This window comes from Euprymna scolopes, chromosome 13 (genome assembly GCF_053919585.1).
Source record: "Euprymna scolopes isolate OS-2025 chromosome 13, ASM5391958v1, whole genome shotgun sequence".
Lineage (NCBI taxonomy): Eukaryota > Metazoa > Mollusca > Cephalopoda > Sepiida > Sepiolidae > Euprymna > Euprymna scolopes.
Genome location: NC_136494.1, coordinates 94,000,814 through 94,018,726, shown reverse-complemented (window position 1 = coordinate 94,018,726; position 17,913 = coordinate 94,000,814). Strand labels below are relative to the sequence as shown.

The window sequence follows — 17,913 nt, the reverse complement described above, 5'->3', positions numbered from 1 at the left end:
CATTTTTATCTTTCCTCTCTTCACACTTCATGTGATGTGTATATGAAGTATGTACATGTTGGTTTTGTATACCAACATTTCCACCTTGTGAACCCACTCACCTGATTTTGACCGTTCTCGTTTTGAATAGGCATTTAAGAATTGCTCTGATTCACTTATTTTCATAATGATATAACTAGCATGCTGGAAAACTGCTTCTGTGATACCAGTTTACAAAAATTCTGGCGAAAGAACTGGCCCATTAAATTATTGCCCTAGTAGCCGCCTCACGTTTTTCACCAAAATATTTGAGTCCCTAATTAACCAAACTCTAGTCAAGCTTCTAATCGACCAACAATGCAGATTTAGGCAAGCTTGTTCTACGGCAGACATCCTAACTGTAATCTCCATACACTGGATAAAGCAGGGGAGGGTAGAGCGGTAGCCCTAGATATATTTAAGCTTTTGACGGGGTTTGGTATGATGGTCTTAAGAAAATCAGATCATTCAGTATCATTGGATGAATATCCTTCTTAAATAAGCGAAGAATCCAGGTTGTTCTCGACAGATGTTTATCTAAACAATATGATATAAATGCAGGTGTACTTCCAGGCTCTATCCTTGGACCTTTATTATTCCTAATTCACAAATGACCTCCCTGATAAAATTGTCTCTGAGATGGGTATATTTGCTGATGACACCATGCTCTATAACAGGAACGAGAGGAAAACAAATGAACACATATCTAAGGAAATGGCAGAAACACTAGAGTAAGACCTAGTAGAATGAAGACGAAAATGGATGGTCACATTCAATGCTGCCAAGACTAAGTTTGTTTCCTTCAACAATTACAAGAAACCTTCTCAACCACAAATAGCTACGGCTAAAGATACACTACTTGAAAGTACTTCGTTCAAACTTCTAGGCTTAACGTTCACAGGGAACATGAGTCGGAACAGATAAGTAACTTACGATATAAAAGTTTGTCACTGATGTATCGTTATTTTCATGGAAAGTGTTCGACTGAGCTTCAATCTATGGTCCCCCCTCGCCAAACTTTCACAAGAAACACTCGTCTAGCTGTAAACACTATCAATAATTTCCCCCACTCTTTATCTGTGCCTAAACCTAAACGTAGATTCCATGAACAAAGCTTCTTTCTTAGAACTGCACACCTGTGGAATTGTCTTCCATTTTCCTGCTTTCCGGCTGACTACAATATGGTTGTGTTCAAGTCTAAAGTAAATAAGTTCTTGATGAGCCGTTCCATATAAGTTATCAAATTTACCAAATTTTCATTACTAATGATTACTATATTGTCCAATTTCTACTGTACACTCTTTAACCCTTATCCTTGAGTGGCCTCTGGGCCTTGATAATGTGGTGATGCCTATGTAAAAAAAAAAAAAAAAAAAAAAGATACATTGAGCATTGTCAAGGCTGCTGTGAAGAAGGTGGGCTTTCTTTACTGTGCTAGGAAGTTATTCATGCCCATGTATGGTGTATTGTTGTCACATTTGAGCTGGTGCATCTGCTACTAGTCTCTTGCTTCAAAAGAGAGTTGCTAACCTGATAAGTTCTGAACTGTCATCTAAGTTTCAACCTCTGTCCCATCGACGAAATGTTGCATCCTTCTGCCTGTTTTACACGAATTTTAATGGTTAATGCTCTGGCGAACTACAAGCTCTTGTAAGCCCCTCGACGTAAATACCCCCAACAAGCAGCAAAATCTCACCTCTACACAGTAGAGATCCCTAGATGTAAGAAAGCTTTCTACTCTAATAGTTTCTTCTAGATTTTGGAACTCCCTTCCGGGTTCCTGCTTTCCCAACTGTACTCATATGCAGAAGTTCAAGTGTAATGTGAACAGACATCTAGCTGCTCAACTCCATACATAATACCCCTGCAACTTATGTCCCCGATAGTAGCCCCCTACATCAAAGTGGCGCTGTGCCTTTTTTGGGGTGAAATTGTAATTAAAAAGATTTTTTTTAAAAAAGCTTAGTGGTTCGCAACTAGTGGATGGAAAGTCAAACGCACAATTTAATTATCCATAGACAAATTAACCAACCAAATGTATACATGCTAAGAAATGGTCGAATCTTTTCTACAAAATTGTCTGTAAATGAACCGGTTTGTAAAGAAAAGAAATCAGTTTGATCAAACAGCATTTTTACACAAAGAAAAAAACAAAACAACTGATAACCTTTTCTTCCATTTGTCAAAAGGATATACTGTCGACTTCAAAAGCAACCAGTTGTGTTCACTATTTCCTTTTTAATAACAACAATTGCAACACTACATCAATACTTTACCATGCCAGGTGAGACCCTATCATCAGCATCACCAACAATTACAACAGAGCAAAAAATTACTATCATGAATTGAACTGTAAGCACATTTTCCAACACTTTCTTTCTTTCAGACCAAAGGGTAAAAATCAAAGAGAAAGAAAGAGGAAACATATGGAACTTGTCAGCGAAGTGAAAAGAATATTGAACTGGAAGGAATATGGAACATGAAGAAAATAAAATACCAATAATCGTAGGAGGACTAGGAATAGTCCCAAAGAACATCAATTAAAGGACATTTTAAAGCTAATATTCTACCTTTTCTTCTACTCGTCCAAAGGATATACTGTCGACTTCAAAAGCAATCAGTTGTGTTCACTATTTCCTTTTTAATAACAACAATTGCAACACTTCAGCAATACTTTACCATGCCAGGTGAGACCCAATCATCAGCATCACCAACAATTACAACAGAGCAACAAATTACCAGCAACACCATGGATAGAACTATTATATATTTATATGACTTTTATTCCCATTTTATATAAAAGAAAAACTCTTACCAAGTTAGATAAGAATTTATTTAATCAATTACTAAATTGTTTCCCTTTTTAATTGAACCTTCATGCACACACACACATGCACACACACACACCTGCAAACAACGTTTTCCAACACTTTTTTTCTTGGAAATAGTTCTTGTTGTATTAACTGATGATCATTATCACTTTTGTTTTTCTTTTTATGTTCTTAAACTTTTGTACAGAGCCCACATCAATGTTAACAGCAACATACGATTTCATTATTTTTAATTATCTGCTGTAGAAATTCTAAACACATGCATATAGTCACATCAAATCTATATTTAAAAAATAAAATTTTTTTATTACATTTTCACCCCAAAAAATGGCACAGTGCCACTTTGATGTAAGGGGCTACTATCAGGGACATAAGTTGCTGTGATACTATGTAGGGAGTTGAGCAGCAAGAGGTCTGTTCACATTGCACTTGAATTTCTGCAAGACAGTACAGTTGAGGAAGCAGGAACCTGAAAGGGAATTCCAAAATCTAGCAATTCTGGGGAAGAAACTATTAGAGTAGAAGGTTTTCTTACACCTAGGCATCTCTACTGTGTAGGGGTGGGATTTTGCTGCTTGTCAGGTGTATTTACATTGAGGGGACACAAGGGTTTGTAGTTCGTCAGAACATTTACCATTAAAATACTTGTAAAACAGAAGGATGCAACATTTCGTTGATGGGACAGAAGTTGAAGCTTACTTTCCCAATCTGACATTTAGCAAGTTTGCAACAATTCTTTAAAGCAAAATAAATGAAATCAAAGAAACATTGTTTTATTCCTTCTTGACTGATCATATCATTGGTTTTATCTTTTATTTGATTTTCCCTTCATGACCTTGACCACATTTTTGATTTTTACTTCTACGTAGCTGAAAGCTGGCTTGCCATGAATAGATAAACATAACATTCTTTGAAGAGAATGTTTCCAAATTAGCAAGAATTTTTTTGTTTTTTAATTCTTTTTTTTTTTCATCGCAAACAAGGCACATTGTCACTTTGGTGTAGGGGGCTACTATCAGGAACATAAGCTACTGGGTTACTATGTAGGGAGTTGGGCAGCAAGATGTCGGTTCACATTATACTTGAACTTCTGCATGTCAGTACCATTGGCGAAGCAGGGACCTGGAAGGGAATTTCAAAGTCTAGCGGTTCTGGGGAATAAATTAGTGGAGTAGAAAGCACTCTTACATCTAGGGATCTCTATTGTGTAGAGATGGAATTTAGCTGCTTGTTGAGCTTGTCGGGGGTATTTATGTCGAAGAGGCACAAGTGCTTGCAGTTTGTCAGAACATTCACCATTAAAATACTTGTAGAACAGGCAGAGGGGTGCAACATTTCGTCAGTGGGACAGAGGCTGAAGCTTAGATGACAGTTCCGGACCTATCAGGTTAGCGACTCTCTTTTGAACCTTGTCTAGGAGCGAGAGACTAGTAGCAGATGCACCAGCCCAAATATGACAACAGTACTTCATACAATGCGAATGGTGGCCTTATAGAAGTACAGGATACTTTTGGGTGTTAGTAGCTTTCTAGTACGGAAGAGAGAGCCTACCTTCTTCGCAGCGGTTCTGGCAATGCTCTCAATGTAATTGTTCCAACTCATGTTTCCTGTGAATGGGTCTAGCTGAAAACACTATCAATAATTCCTTCCACTCTTTATCTGTACCTAAACCTAAACGTAGATTTCATGAACAAAGCTTCTTTCTTAGAAGTGCATGCCTGTGGAACTGTCTTCCGTTTTCCTGCTTTCCAGCTAACTACAATCTGATTGACCTCAAGTCCAACATAAACAAGTTCTTGATGAGCTGTTCCATATAAGTTAACAAATTTACAGAATTTTCATAACTAATGATTACTATATTTTCCAATTTCTACTGTACACTCTTTAACCCTTATCCTTGAGTGGCCTCTTGGCCTTGATAATGTGGTGATAACTGTGTAAAAAAAAAAAAAATGAAAAAAAATAATATCATATTGTTTAGATGTATTTTTCTCTTATCTAAGAAGGATTTAATTATGTTAAGTATTCGTCCAGTGATACCATATGATCTGATTTTCCTGAGAAGACCTTCATGCCATACCCTGTCAGAAGCCTTAGAATTCTTCTCATTGGTTGAGAAATCTCTTCACATTTACATGTGAGATAATGCCTTTTTTTTTCTTTTTTTTTTTTTTTTTTAAATTTTGTCACTGCCCGCTCTGATTGTGTTAATGCCATGCCAGAAAACAGTTGATATTGAGTGCATTCTATTTCCACTCGGTAAAGAAAGAAGAAATGAAAGGGAAAGAAGAGGAAAGAGTAAATGGAATGAATGGAGAAGGAAAGAGAATAGCTTATACAAACTAGTATCTTCTTTCACGTTTGCTCATCTTGCATACCCACTTACTACAGGTTCACCATTTAGCAAATGCTAAATTCACCTTGTTTCTTTGTTGGCGAACATAGAGGAAGTGGGCAGCAGTGTGTTTGTTTTAAAACATAATATAATGTAGTGCATATGAGCACGTGGAAATTATCAGCAGCAGCGAAGAATGGCTGGCTTGCAAAGAGATTAGCAGCAGCAGCAGCCGAAAAACGCGCATATGCAAATTAGGAAATGTGCACTAGAGGAGGATGTCATCGAGCCCAGCAGCTGAGGAACTCAGCAGTAGTAGTTCAAACAGTCCTTTTCAGGGTTAACTACCAAACTATTAATGCAATTCAAACTGTCATTTTAAGGGCGACTCACAAAATTCCTGAATGGGATACACACTTTACTCTCTGCTACTGTCTTCTCTCTGTGACTCCTCTTTACAGCCAGCAACTCCTGCAGCTTCTAGTGACTCCAGCAGCTCCACCTCACTCCTGCAGTTTCCAGTGACTCCAACAGCCTCCAGTTTACTCCTGCAGTTCCAACGGTTTCAGCCATCGACTCTACTGGTTCCAACCACAAGCTCCAGTGCATGTCGACGTCCAGCTACCTGTTCCAATGCCCACTGATGTCAAGCTATCTGTTTCAGTTGATGTCCAGTTCCCTATTGATCTCCGGCTACCAGTTTCCGACATTAGATCTTGTCTGCACGACCCGGACAAACCTGATACGTCATCCTACCTCAGGTACGCACAAATTTCAACCCTGTGAAATGCCCATTCTTGCTTTATTCATGATCCCGATTGCAATATGATTTACCATTTTCTCTGGATAAATAAAATCATCGTGAACTGATCATCTGTGTTGGTCATTTCTTTTGCTATTGTCATTACCTCCTTTGCCCCAGGTCTACTTTCTCAGTTGCAGTCAATTGGCACCTCCACTTTTCGACCTCCTGCAACATGACTTCTGCTTTCATAAAGTGCATTACTGTTTGCTGTTGTTTTCAGCATATCACAGAAATTACGGTTACATAGATATGTTGCCCCTAAAAAAAAAGAAAAAAAAAAAGGAAAACTCTTTTTGGTTAGCGAGCAACTGTTTATATGATATAAACTTTATATCAAACCATCCAGCTCTTTGAGCATCTTAGACAAATCATTTCATGCATGTGGGGAATTTTTCTCTTAATATCTGCATTTGAGCCAATGCTTTTATTTTAGATCTCCATTCTGCGATTGTGCAGACGCAATTGATTTGTGTCCCATTTCCACTTAGTAAAGAAAAAGAAAAAGTAAAAAAGGAAGAAGTAATCTGAACCTATGGAGGAAGAAAGAAAGTAGCCTTTTTCACGTTCGCTTGTTTTTTTTGCCTTTGTACTGATATAGCATAAGAATACACAAATAATGAGGACGTAGGGTTGGAGTTCAATATTTTTTTTACACTTTAAATGATGTAAAGATAATTAAATATTATCAATTGTTTTTGCTAAACTAATCCTAAAAAAGAAAAGAAAATGAAATTCTGTGATTTCATTAGAAAAACCAAAGTTAACCAAAGCTTAAAAATCAGAAATCTTAGTTTCAATTTAAAAAAAAAATAAAAAAGTGATCGCAAATAAATAGAAATGGAAAAATGCCAACATTAGGGAATAGCATGTCACCCGGATTAAAATGTCTCTTTTCATGGTATTGGGTTCTTATATCTGCGTAATGCAATTCTGAGGAAGGAAGGTAAATAAATCCAGTATTTTAATTTAAAAAAACATTATATATTTTAGATGGGGATACAAAAATCTTTGACCCCGACGTGATTCGAACACGCAGCCTTCTGATCTGGAGTCAGACGCGCTACCGTTGCGCCACGAGGCCTTCAACATCGAGGAGGGAGTTTTACACTATATAAACATTGATTTACACTACATTTATTTTCGTATTTTCCTTTTGTTTTTTTGTCTTTTTTTTAAAGAAAACATTAAACATTGCAACCTTTTTTGTTACTATTTTAAAACATGAATAAAATAAATCATTTCGTGTGTATATATTTTTGATTTATAAATCATTAAAAAAAAATTAAAGATAAAGCATCGATAAACAATTTTAGAAATTACGAAACTAAGTGTCGGTGAGACCAGCTTCCTTACAGTAATCCAACATGGAGACCCTGTTAGAACAGCAACGTCGTTATCATGAAGAAAGAGAAAGATTGATGGATGCTATGGTTAAGGAGATGCTCCTACCGAAAAAAACGGTTCGTTAAAGTTATGTTTTATTATATTTTTCGTATGGTATATTATATGGCCATGTTTAAAATACGAACATACCGATCCCTTTTTTTTTTTTTATCCTGCTGAGTTTATTTCTCTTCAAAATACATTGAACAAGGAAAAACAAACTACCGATTTTCTTTGACCCCCCCCCCAAAAAAAAACAATTATTAAATATATGATTAAGTTAATGGGATTTTTTTTTTCATTGTTTTTAGATATTTGGTGGTAATATTAGTAAATCAACCGCTTCTTCACGATTTAGCACGCGCTATTTTGTAAATAGTATTTTCAAGTTTTCGGATATCTTTTTTTAATTATTAAGGTACAGAATAATTACAAAACAGCCTCCCCTCCCCATGTTAAGAATGCCTTTCTAAATAATGTTATTATTTCAGCGCGCGGGTCATAGTGCATAAGTACTGTAAGTTATGAACACATGGGAGATGCAATGCACACATATTGAGAATGGAGTTTAGTGTTTTATAATTTTGTTTAGCAAGCAGATTTTGTTTGTTTACGTAACACATGCTTTCTTTTTGTTTGAAGTCAAGGTTATACACTTGAGTTATTGTTTCTAGCCTTGTTTTTGAAGATGGCGACTATATTTTTCCGACCAAGTTTTCTGTTAGAAATTCGCTCATTATATGTTACCGTGACATAAGTTGACATATATTCGGTGTTTTTTAAATAGTATTTTATCTAGTTTATTATTTATAACACCTTTTCTCAAACTTACCATGTTAAAGAGAGTGTCGGGCGCCATTTTGAATTTTCCAATACATCGGTAAACACTGTATGCTTTTCGAGCTGAATAAACATGTTACATTGAATAAAAACACGAAAAATATATCCAGTTTGGTAGAAAAGTAACTTATCTTGCCTTTGATAACATTTATTTGTTATATATTTGTTTTTTGACAACTTTTTCGAATCTGTGTACAGTAATACAAACCCTTCTGGTTGCATCAAAAGGGGTCAAAATGACCCAAAGTAGCACTTTTGGGGACATAGAATCTTTTTCGACCCTTAGATTTTGCTAAAAATTATACAAAAGCAAGATCACATGGATATATATTTGGAAACGTAAAATTTGAGCCTGGGAAAATTCTGGTTGCGCCCCAGGGGGTCAAAATGGCCCAAAATAGCACTTCCGGGACATAGAATCTTTTCCGACCCTTAGATTTTGCTGAAAATTACCCAAAAGCAAGATCACATGGATATACATTTGGAAACGTAATATTTGACCCTGGGAAAATTCTGGGGCTTGAGCCCCAGGGTGTTTTAGGAGTGAAAAACATCCCTTTCGGGGCTAATTTTTTAATTTTTCTCCTAAAATTCAAGGCCTCAGTTGGGAGACCATATAGTTTTTGGCTTATTATTATAGTTTAACTAATACCGAAACTTGCATCTCTCTAATCCTTATTTTTAAGAAAGGCCACAAGTCCAACCCGGCCAATTACAGACCAGTCTCTCTCACTTCATTTGTTTGTAAGATCATAGAATGGCTAATATTCGAGGACATTACTGACTACCTCAAGAAAAACAACTTTGTGAACAACATGGATTTACTTCTGGCAAGTCAACTGTCACTAATCTCATTAAAACTCTAGACAGAGGCACCGAGTCATAATCTACCAGTTGATGTTATTTTTATGGATTACACTAAGGCCTTTAACACTCTCTTATGAGTGACTCCTTACACAATTCAGTATCTTTGGAATCCGGGGTTATACCCTACAGTGGGTTCGTAGTTTTCTCACACACCAAAAACAGAAAATCGTGGTCAATCGAACTTGTTTTGGCTGGGGGAATGTGACTAATGGTGTGCCACAGGGTTCTGTTCTTGGCCGACTGCTCTTCATCCTTTTCGTTGTCGATATGCCAGAGATGCTAGAGAGTCTCGTTCTTATGTTTGCTAATGACACCAAGATTTTTCAAGTCATTACTGACTCACAGGATACCCAACACTCCAGTCTGCAGAGTTACTTAAACCAACTCCAATCCTGGGTGCACATCATGTGTATGCAGTTCAGTGTATAATAATGCATCTAGGTAATAACAATCCCAACCATTCATACACCATGACGTATAATGATGGGAGCTGCTGCACTCTAAAAGAGACCAATGAGGAGAAGGATCTTGATATAATCATTGACCGAAGGCTATGCTTCACTAAGCATGTTGAATTCCAAGTCAACAAAGCCAACTGAATTCTTGGAGCCATCAAGCAGACGTTTACAACTCTGGATGCAAAATCTTTCCTGCTTCTTTATAAGTCCCTAATCCACACGCACTTGGAATATGCTTCTGTTGTCTGGTGCCCGAAGTTGTAAATTCAGCACCATCCCTGCTCCCATGGCCAGTTCTTCTCTAGTAGAATGATACTTATTTGAAATGGGCTAAGTTCCCACACCATGAATGCCCCCTCAGTAAATGCCTTCAAGTCACGCCTAGCTGCAGAATGGAAGAAGCACAAAGACCTATATTAATACCAATTTTCTTACTGAGCCAGTGACCCTACCCTAAAATTTTTCGTGTGAATTACTAATGCTACATAAAATTCTTTTACAGAGGAGGATCTTAACATATGGTCTTAATACCTTAGTTGGGTAACTAATGATCTAGACTTATGATAAAAAAAATTTTAGTAACTGAAATAGAAAATAACCAACTAATAGTTACGATTTATATTTTACTGTATAGTTGTACTTGAGAAAATGTTTTCATGCATTTTGTTTTTTATTTTGAGCAATACAAAAAAATCCTGGCTGTATGAGCAATGTCAAAATGTGCAATGAAACAAATGTCAAAATGTGCAATGAAACAAATGTCAAAATGTGCAATGAAACAAATGTCAAAATGTGCAATGAAACAAATTTATATTTTACTGTATAGTTGTACTTGAGAAAATGTTTTCATGCATTTTGTTTTTTATTTTGAGCAATACAAAAAAATCCTGGCTGTATGAGCAATGTCAAAATGTGCAATGAAACAAATGTCAAAATGTGCAATGAAACAAATGTCAAAATGTGCTATGAAACAAATGTCAAAATGTGCAATGAAACAAATGTCAAAATGTGCAATGAAACAAATGTCAAAATGTGCAATGAAACAAATGTCAAAATATGCAATGAAACAAAGTAAAGTCATGTAGTGAATTATACAAATAATTTATTTAAAAAATTATTTATAAAAAATATTCCTGTTTCACAACCTTTTTTTTTTTATAAATAATTTGGGTCAATTTTTACTTGGTTTCCACCTTAAGATTTTCCTTTAAAATGACGACCCATTAGGTTTTCACATATGTTGAAAACAAATATTACAATTAAATCTTCCATAAGTAAGTAGTTTTCCAGATATTAAGCACTGTAATTCCTTATTCCTGAGAAACCCTGCTGATATTCCTCTGTATGGAACACTTCAGGTGATTAAGAATAAACTAATCCTTTTTCCTTGAAAAAAGGTAAAGTCTAGGACAGTCGACTTTCTAGGACTAAGCAGGATCACACTTCAGCCCAACAGCAACGAAATCATTGTTGAACTAAATTACATTTTCGTATTAAATACATGTATTTTTATCTACATATACGTATATATGTACATAGACCATTGTTTTGATGGTGTTAATAAAGCAGAAATAAAGTCCTCCATAAAAATTCCACAAGGTATTTCTCTCTAAGTCAATCTGATCCGCTTTTTATATATTTCTATTTAAATAAAAAAAAAAAAAAGAAAAGAAAATAATTTTGAACTTTTGATAATGTTAGTATCCACGAGTTTGGGTTTTTGATAATGTTAGTATCCACGAGTTTGGGCTTTTGATAATGTTAGTATCCACGAGTTTGGGCTTTTGATAATGTTAGTATCCACGAGTTTGGACTTTTGATAATGTTAGTATCCACGAGTGTGGGCTTTTGATAATGTTAGTATCCACGAGTGTGGGCTTTTGATAATGTTAGTATCCACGAGTTTGGGCTTTTGATAATGTTAGTATCCACGAGTTTGGGCTTTTGATAATGTTAGTATCCACGAGTTTGGGCTTTTGATAATGTTAGTATCCACGAGTTTGGGCTTTTGATAATGTTAGTATCCACGAGTTTGGGCTTTTGATAATGTTAGTATCCACGAGTTTGGGCTTTTGATAATGTTAGTATCCACGAGTTTGGGCTTTTGATAATGTTAGTATCCACGAGTTTGGGCTTTTGATAATGTTAGTATCCACGAGTGTGGGCTTTTGATAATGTTAGTATCCACGAGTGTGGGCTTTTGATAATGTTAGTATCCACGAGTGTGGGCTTTTGATAATGTTAGTATCCACGAGTTTGGGCTTTTGATAATGTTAGTATCCACGAGTTTGGGCTTTTGATAATGTTAGTATCCACGAGTTTGGGCTTTTGATAATGTTAGTATCCACGAGTTTGGGCATCATTTTTGAATAATAAATACTATTTAACTCCTACGCTACTACACTATGCAAAGCAAATCGAATAAACATATAATGGCACACATTTATACAATAAAGTTGCAGGTAAAAAAAACAAATAAAAAATAAAACCAAAATTGTGCACTAACTCGAGTCTTTTCGATTTTTATTGTTTGAAATATGTGGTACTGATTGGTCAATTCTAAAATACTGAATCGTGATTGGTTACCGCAACTGAAGTTCAGCCAACCAAAGAATTGTTGTAGGAGTTGAACGTCTGCTAGTATTGATGCAAGCAAATTCAACAGTAAGAGAGTGAACTTGACACATGAACCATTATCAGTCCACCCGATGATTCCGCAGATTTCATGTGGGCAAACTAAATCTAGCCTTATCTGCAAGAGCATAGGTTCTCAGCAGATGACACTAGACACAATCATGGAAAGTAGAATCCCAGAATACGGTTTTTCAAGTTACGATGTGGAACACAATGTTTTTCAGGCCCCTGCTTACGGTATTTGCCCCGCCTTACAGTGTTATTTATAATGTTATTTGATTATATACATGTTATATACTGTACTGTATTTTGTTACTAATTTTTAATGCTGTATCCTGGGGTTCCACTATACTTGTAAACTTATAAAACGTGTAAGCTTACACACAATTTCACAAACTCGCTCACACAAGTACAGAAATATATAGATAAAATGACACTTTGTGTAGACACTTTGAACTCTTATTAATTCTGTACAGATTGTAAATAAAATCAATATATTTATGTATGGATAGACTTTGTTATTATTTAGATATTGCCTTTTCTACTACAAGTTATTGTGTTGTCTCCCATCATCAACCCCAATAATTAGATATCAAAACCAGAAGTAAATACTCAACAAATTCAGTCAAATCCATTTTACCTTTTATAAAGAGCAGTTTTCAGTTAGTTACAGCTCATCCCAGGAAAACATCATTGAGATCTTTAACTACACACATATATAATCTACAGAGGTGTGTGCAACCTGTTACCAGAAGACTAGGTCACTGTGACCTGATATAACTATATATATAAAAAAAAATCGTAACACACTTTAGATCCAGTTTATTTTCCTTCCGATCTTTAGTAGTGAATGTTCCCAGTGTAAACTAAAGTCTGGGTTGTTCATAAATATCAACTGATATGGACTAATTGACCTAAAATGTAATCTTTTTAGTTTTTTTTTTCTTTCTCCAATTGCCAATTATATATTAGGTTGGTGCAAAAGTTTTTGTTGATATAAAATTGCCTTTTGAAAATGAAAAATGTGTGTTTTTGAAAATCTTTATACATAACAATAGCAACCATTGCTCTCTATGACTTGATTGCTTTTGTTAATAAGCTTATAAATGCCTCTCTTGTAACATTATTTAGGTTTTGATGTAAAATATGAATCTAATTCTTGTTCACTGTCCTGTCATGATGTTAACCTAAGGCCATCTAAATGATTTTGTAATCTTCAAATTTCCAAATAAATGATAATCCAAAGGAGTTAGGTCAGGAGTATAATTTTGCAACCAAATTTTCCTTTTTAATCAGTAGTGCTGCGTGAACACGAGCACTATCATGATAGAAGATAGTTCCCTTTCTGTTGACTAAATAAGGTTGTTTTCTGGTCAGCATAGGTGAGAATATTACGGAAAATATAAATGATGCTTTAATAATCTGAAAAAGAAAAAAATTATTTTCGTTTTAATTGTAATGTCTTTTAATCTGATCGATCATTATATGGTTTCAACAACTGACCATTCAGTTTTATTGTTAATCAAGTCAGATGCTTGGCTTATCACCTTTTTCTGGCTGTTCCTTTTGCTTAGGAGTTTCACCAACAATCTAGTCTTTAACTTTACAGAAATGCCATGCGAATCTGACTTTATATTCATCCATGATATGTTATACTGAACAAAAGTTTGCATACAATTGCATCATGTGAGATTCAAAATCATTCTCATAATGCTAGTGCAGGCTCTATCCAATCTTCTTTCTATTTTAAGGTAATGCTTCTCAAAGCTGAGTAGCTCTACAATGGTAATAGTTGCTAGAAAAAACGTCTCCTTTTCATGTTATCTGAAAGTTTAGATTTTGAAACAATATAATTTCTCAGTGGTTTAGCAATTAGATGTTGAGGAATTTCTCTCCAATGTAAGTTATGCGAGTCTCACTATCACCTTATATGAAATAATTGATCTTTTATTCAATGAAAATACTTTGTATAGGATATACTTTTGTTAAACTACTTAGAGCGTTTCTTGCTTTCTGGTCAGTTGGATAGAAAATACCAACTAATGCAGTTGGGGAAAAGATTTCAACACAAGATGTGTGGCATGACCATTCCAATTTACAAGTGCTATGCTACATTTTTTTTTCTTGATCTGTGATGTCAATTTTTTGTTTTTTCTGTTTTTGGTAGAGCAAAGATGTGAAATAAAGTTGATGAAACTGTCATTTAATTTGCAACTAAATAACTGAAATAATGATGGTTGTGATTAACACCACAAACTGAAAACCTGGTTGTTTCGAGTTCAAATCCGTTTGTTTCACAGAAACATTTTCATCAAACCCACACCTGAACTTGTCTAACTTGAAAGTGAAGTAAATACTTGTGCTTAAACTGATCTCTTTTCTACAGTGGCAATCCAAGCCTTGCTAATGTGCGTTTTCATTGCTTTCACAATTAGAAATCAAAGTGCTTTAATTCCAATTTGATAAAGTTGAGATCAATTCCATTCTATTTTATTGTGCACCATGAGATGTACATTAAGTGACAATTATGATTATGACTTGAGATATACATTAAGTGACAATTATGATTATGACTTGAGATATACATTAAGTGACAATTATGATTATACTTGAGATATACATTAAGTGACAATTATGATTATGACATGAGATATACATTAAGTGACAATTATGATTATGACATGAGATATACATTAAGTGACAATTATGATTATGACATGAGATATACATTAAGTGACAATTATGATTATGACATGAGATATACATTAAGTGACAATTATGATTATGACATGAGATATACATTAAGTGACAATTATGATTATGACATGAGATATACATTAAGTGACAATTATGATTATGACATGAGATATACATTAAGTGACAATTATGATTATGACATGAGATATATATTAAGTGACAATTATGATTAGTGTGTGAACAGTTTTTTTTTTTTTTTTTTTTTTAATGGATTTATAAATCTGAAATTCTATTGTTTTTAATTTTTGTTTTTTCTTATCAGCCTCGTGAACAAATCAATTCAGATCAACGGCTGAAACTCCTGTTGGATCGTTCAGTTGAGTGCACAAATGAATTAAAGGACTTGTACGAAGATAAAGATGGGTAAGAACAGTTATTTGTGCAATAATTTTTGTAAAAGCATTTTTTTTTTTTTCATGTATAGACTATCTAAACACCTAATTTTATTCTTAGTAACTGGATTGACCTGATGACGATGAAAAATCATTTCCCACTTGAGGTGGCCATTCCACATGGTTTTGTATTTCCTCAACTTCTTTTACTTTTTCAAAATCCCTCTAAATTAACATGTGATTGTGTTCAACCAATCGGAGCTTTTGATTTCTATGCCTCTCTACCTTTTACTACCTCATACTGTTTGGGATTCTTCTAGTCATCTTAGATTTATTTAACTTTCATGAAAATCCTTAGCAGTGAAAACTGATTTACTTTTTTTTTTATTATAACTAACAAGTCGACCAGCGTTACCTGGAATCTTAAATAAGAAAATAGTTAATAGTAATAGTAAAATTGTTTTTTGTTAACATTACTTTTTACGACATAAAAGATTTTAAAAGAATTCATCCAAAACAGTTGATTTTGGTTTACTTGGTAGATGTATTTGCATGAAAAATAATTTAATATTAGAAAATATAAGCACGTGAAATTACTATTAGGATGTGGTTAGATTAATGAAGAATGCAAATATGGAGTTTATTCTGGAAGAAAATACATATGACGGATAATGAGTTAATACTAACAATAAGTTTATGTGCTTATATTTTCTATTTTCGTAACTTATATTTCTTTTAAAATATTTCCTGTTATCTACAGTAACGTTAAGCAATGTTTTAAAATTCAATCTATGATGTGATTTGTTGAACATATCTCTCCCTCCAACTCGCTTTCTACTTCATGAGCAAACTTTTTCAGTTGCTCCAATATGTAAAAAGTAAAAGTCGGAACTTGTTTAGCTTAAAAAAGTTATTTTCTACTAAAATCTACAAAGATTGTCACTGCATGTAAGAATCAATTTATAAACAAAAGAAATAAACAATGGGAGTTATTCATTCCTGAAAAGTAAAAGGAGATTGTTCTTTATAGGAATTTTGTTTTTCTTTATGACCACAATAATAGAAAGAAAACAAAAGTAATTGTGCTTGGTCAGTATGAGATGGGTGACCATTTGTGAATACCAAGTACTCTATGTATATCACCAAAGTTAAGCAATACTGTGCTTGGTCAGTATCAGATGAGTGACTATTTGGAAATAATAAATGCTTTATGTAGATCACCAAAGGTAAGCAACATTGAACCTGGTCAGTATAACACTGTTGAAGAGGATAAAAATCGGTTCTAACATGATCTCCAATCATCTGTATATCATATCCTGCTGGTGATTGTTAGATAGTTGTGGGTGATTGGAATGATCAAACAGGACTGGTAGATGAAACCTCAAGGCATATGCAGGAACATTTTGATTTGGGCATGTGTTGTGAGAACGATGACTCGTTGTCATATTTGCTACTGCAAATCATGTGGTCATCACAAATATTTGCTCACAGCATCCATGCAGACATCTTGTGATATGATGTTCCAATAATGGCCACATATCTAATCAAATATATTCTGATCTGCGCAACTGGCATATCAAGGAATTGATACAGACAGAAAACATGGCTCTGATCATGCACCTCTTGGTGCACACCTACATTTGCAAAGCGGCCAATCAGAAGTCAGCTGCTGAGGATGAGTATAAACTAGAACTTAAAAATTAGTTTGCTTTTCTCCAACCTGATATTGTAACCGGAGATGGATTGGAGGCTGCTCAAGTTTGATGATGGAAGCAGCATGGATGTATTTAACAGTTAATGATAGAATTTACAGAGAGGGTGAGGATGGAAAGCACTACAAAGGTGTTGGATTACCAAGTCTTAGATACACATGTGAACGTTATCAAATAATGAAGCAAGCATCTTAAGGAAATTTTGGGGATAAGCAAAATGCGTCGTGCCTAGAACAGTACAGTGATCACTAATCTAATTTGACGACTTGTGTGATGGAAAGAATGCTTTACCGAATTCTTCAATTGCTCACTTTCAATGACATAATCGATGGTGAACTGTCTGAGAAGGAATATGACTGCAACACAGTTATGTGAACAGTAGAGGAAATACAGCAAGTTCTATGCTGACTGTATAATAAGAAGACTCCTTGAGAGGATGTGATTCCTGCTGAAGTATACACAGCTATACCAGTGACATTTGCTGCATGGGTACATTTTGCCTTCAGTTTATTATGGATGACCAAGTTCATCTCTGATGACTTGAAGTGAAGCAATCATCCTACCCTTACAGAAAAAAAGGGAGATAAGAAACTGTTCAAATTACAAAAGTATTAGCCTTATCTCTTTTCAACTACAGTATTGACGGCATTCATAATTGTGTTCTCCAAAGCTATCAAATCTGTATTTACCAATATGTTATTCGATCGATCTTTCTGTACGACTGTGGTACCTGGCCAATTTGCAGAAGATAAATGTCTTTGACTCTGATTGCCTCCACTGCATTGCTGGCAAACTGTCTCCCAACTGTTGGTTTCTGCCAACACCTCAATTTTAAGTCTGTCATCTGTTCTGTTGCAATGACCTCTTCAATGGTTTTGGACACATGGCTCATTATCTAGATGGAGAACTAACTCCTGCATGGGCTGTTATAATTCAAGATG

General features: G+C 34.8%; 2 protein-coding genes and 1 non-coding gene across 3 annotated transcripts in view; 2 read left to right on the top strand and 1 right to left on the bottom strand.

Annotated features, from left to right (window-relative positions):
- Positions 1-6,055, top strand: part of LOC145292087 (cyclic AMP-dependent transcription factor ATF-6 alpha-like) — a 169,730-nt gene extending 163,675 nt beyond the window's left edge. The window contains exon 17 of the transcript XR_013869546.1: positions 5,646-6,055. The gene's annotated coding sequence lies outside the window, so the exon portion shown is untranslated. The remainder of the gene's footprint in view (positions 1-5,645) is intronic.
- A 943-nt stretch (positions 6,056-6,998) lies between these two features.
- On the bottom strand, positions 6,999-7,070 carry Trnaw-cca (transfer RNA tryptophan (anticodon CCA)). The gene has a single exon. It is a non-coding gene; the product is annotated as a tRNA-Trp (tRNA).
- A 224-nt stretch (positions 7,071-7,294) lies between these two features.
- The window catches only part of LOC145292088 (splicing factor 3A subunit 3-like), a gene marked incomplete at its 3' end in the record, with an annotated part of 35,542 nt that continues 24,923 nt past the window's right edge, over positions 7,295-17,913 (top strand). The window contains 2 exon segments of the mRNA XM_080138164.1: positions 7,295-7,449; positions 15,191-15,291. Coding sequence (XP_079994290.1) covers positions 7,354-7,449; positions 15,191-15,291 — 197 coding nt within the window.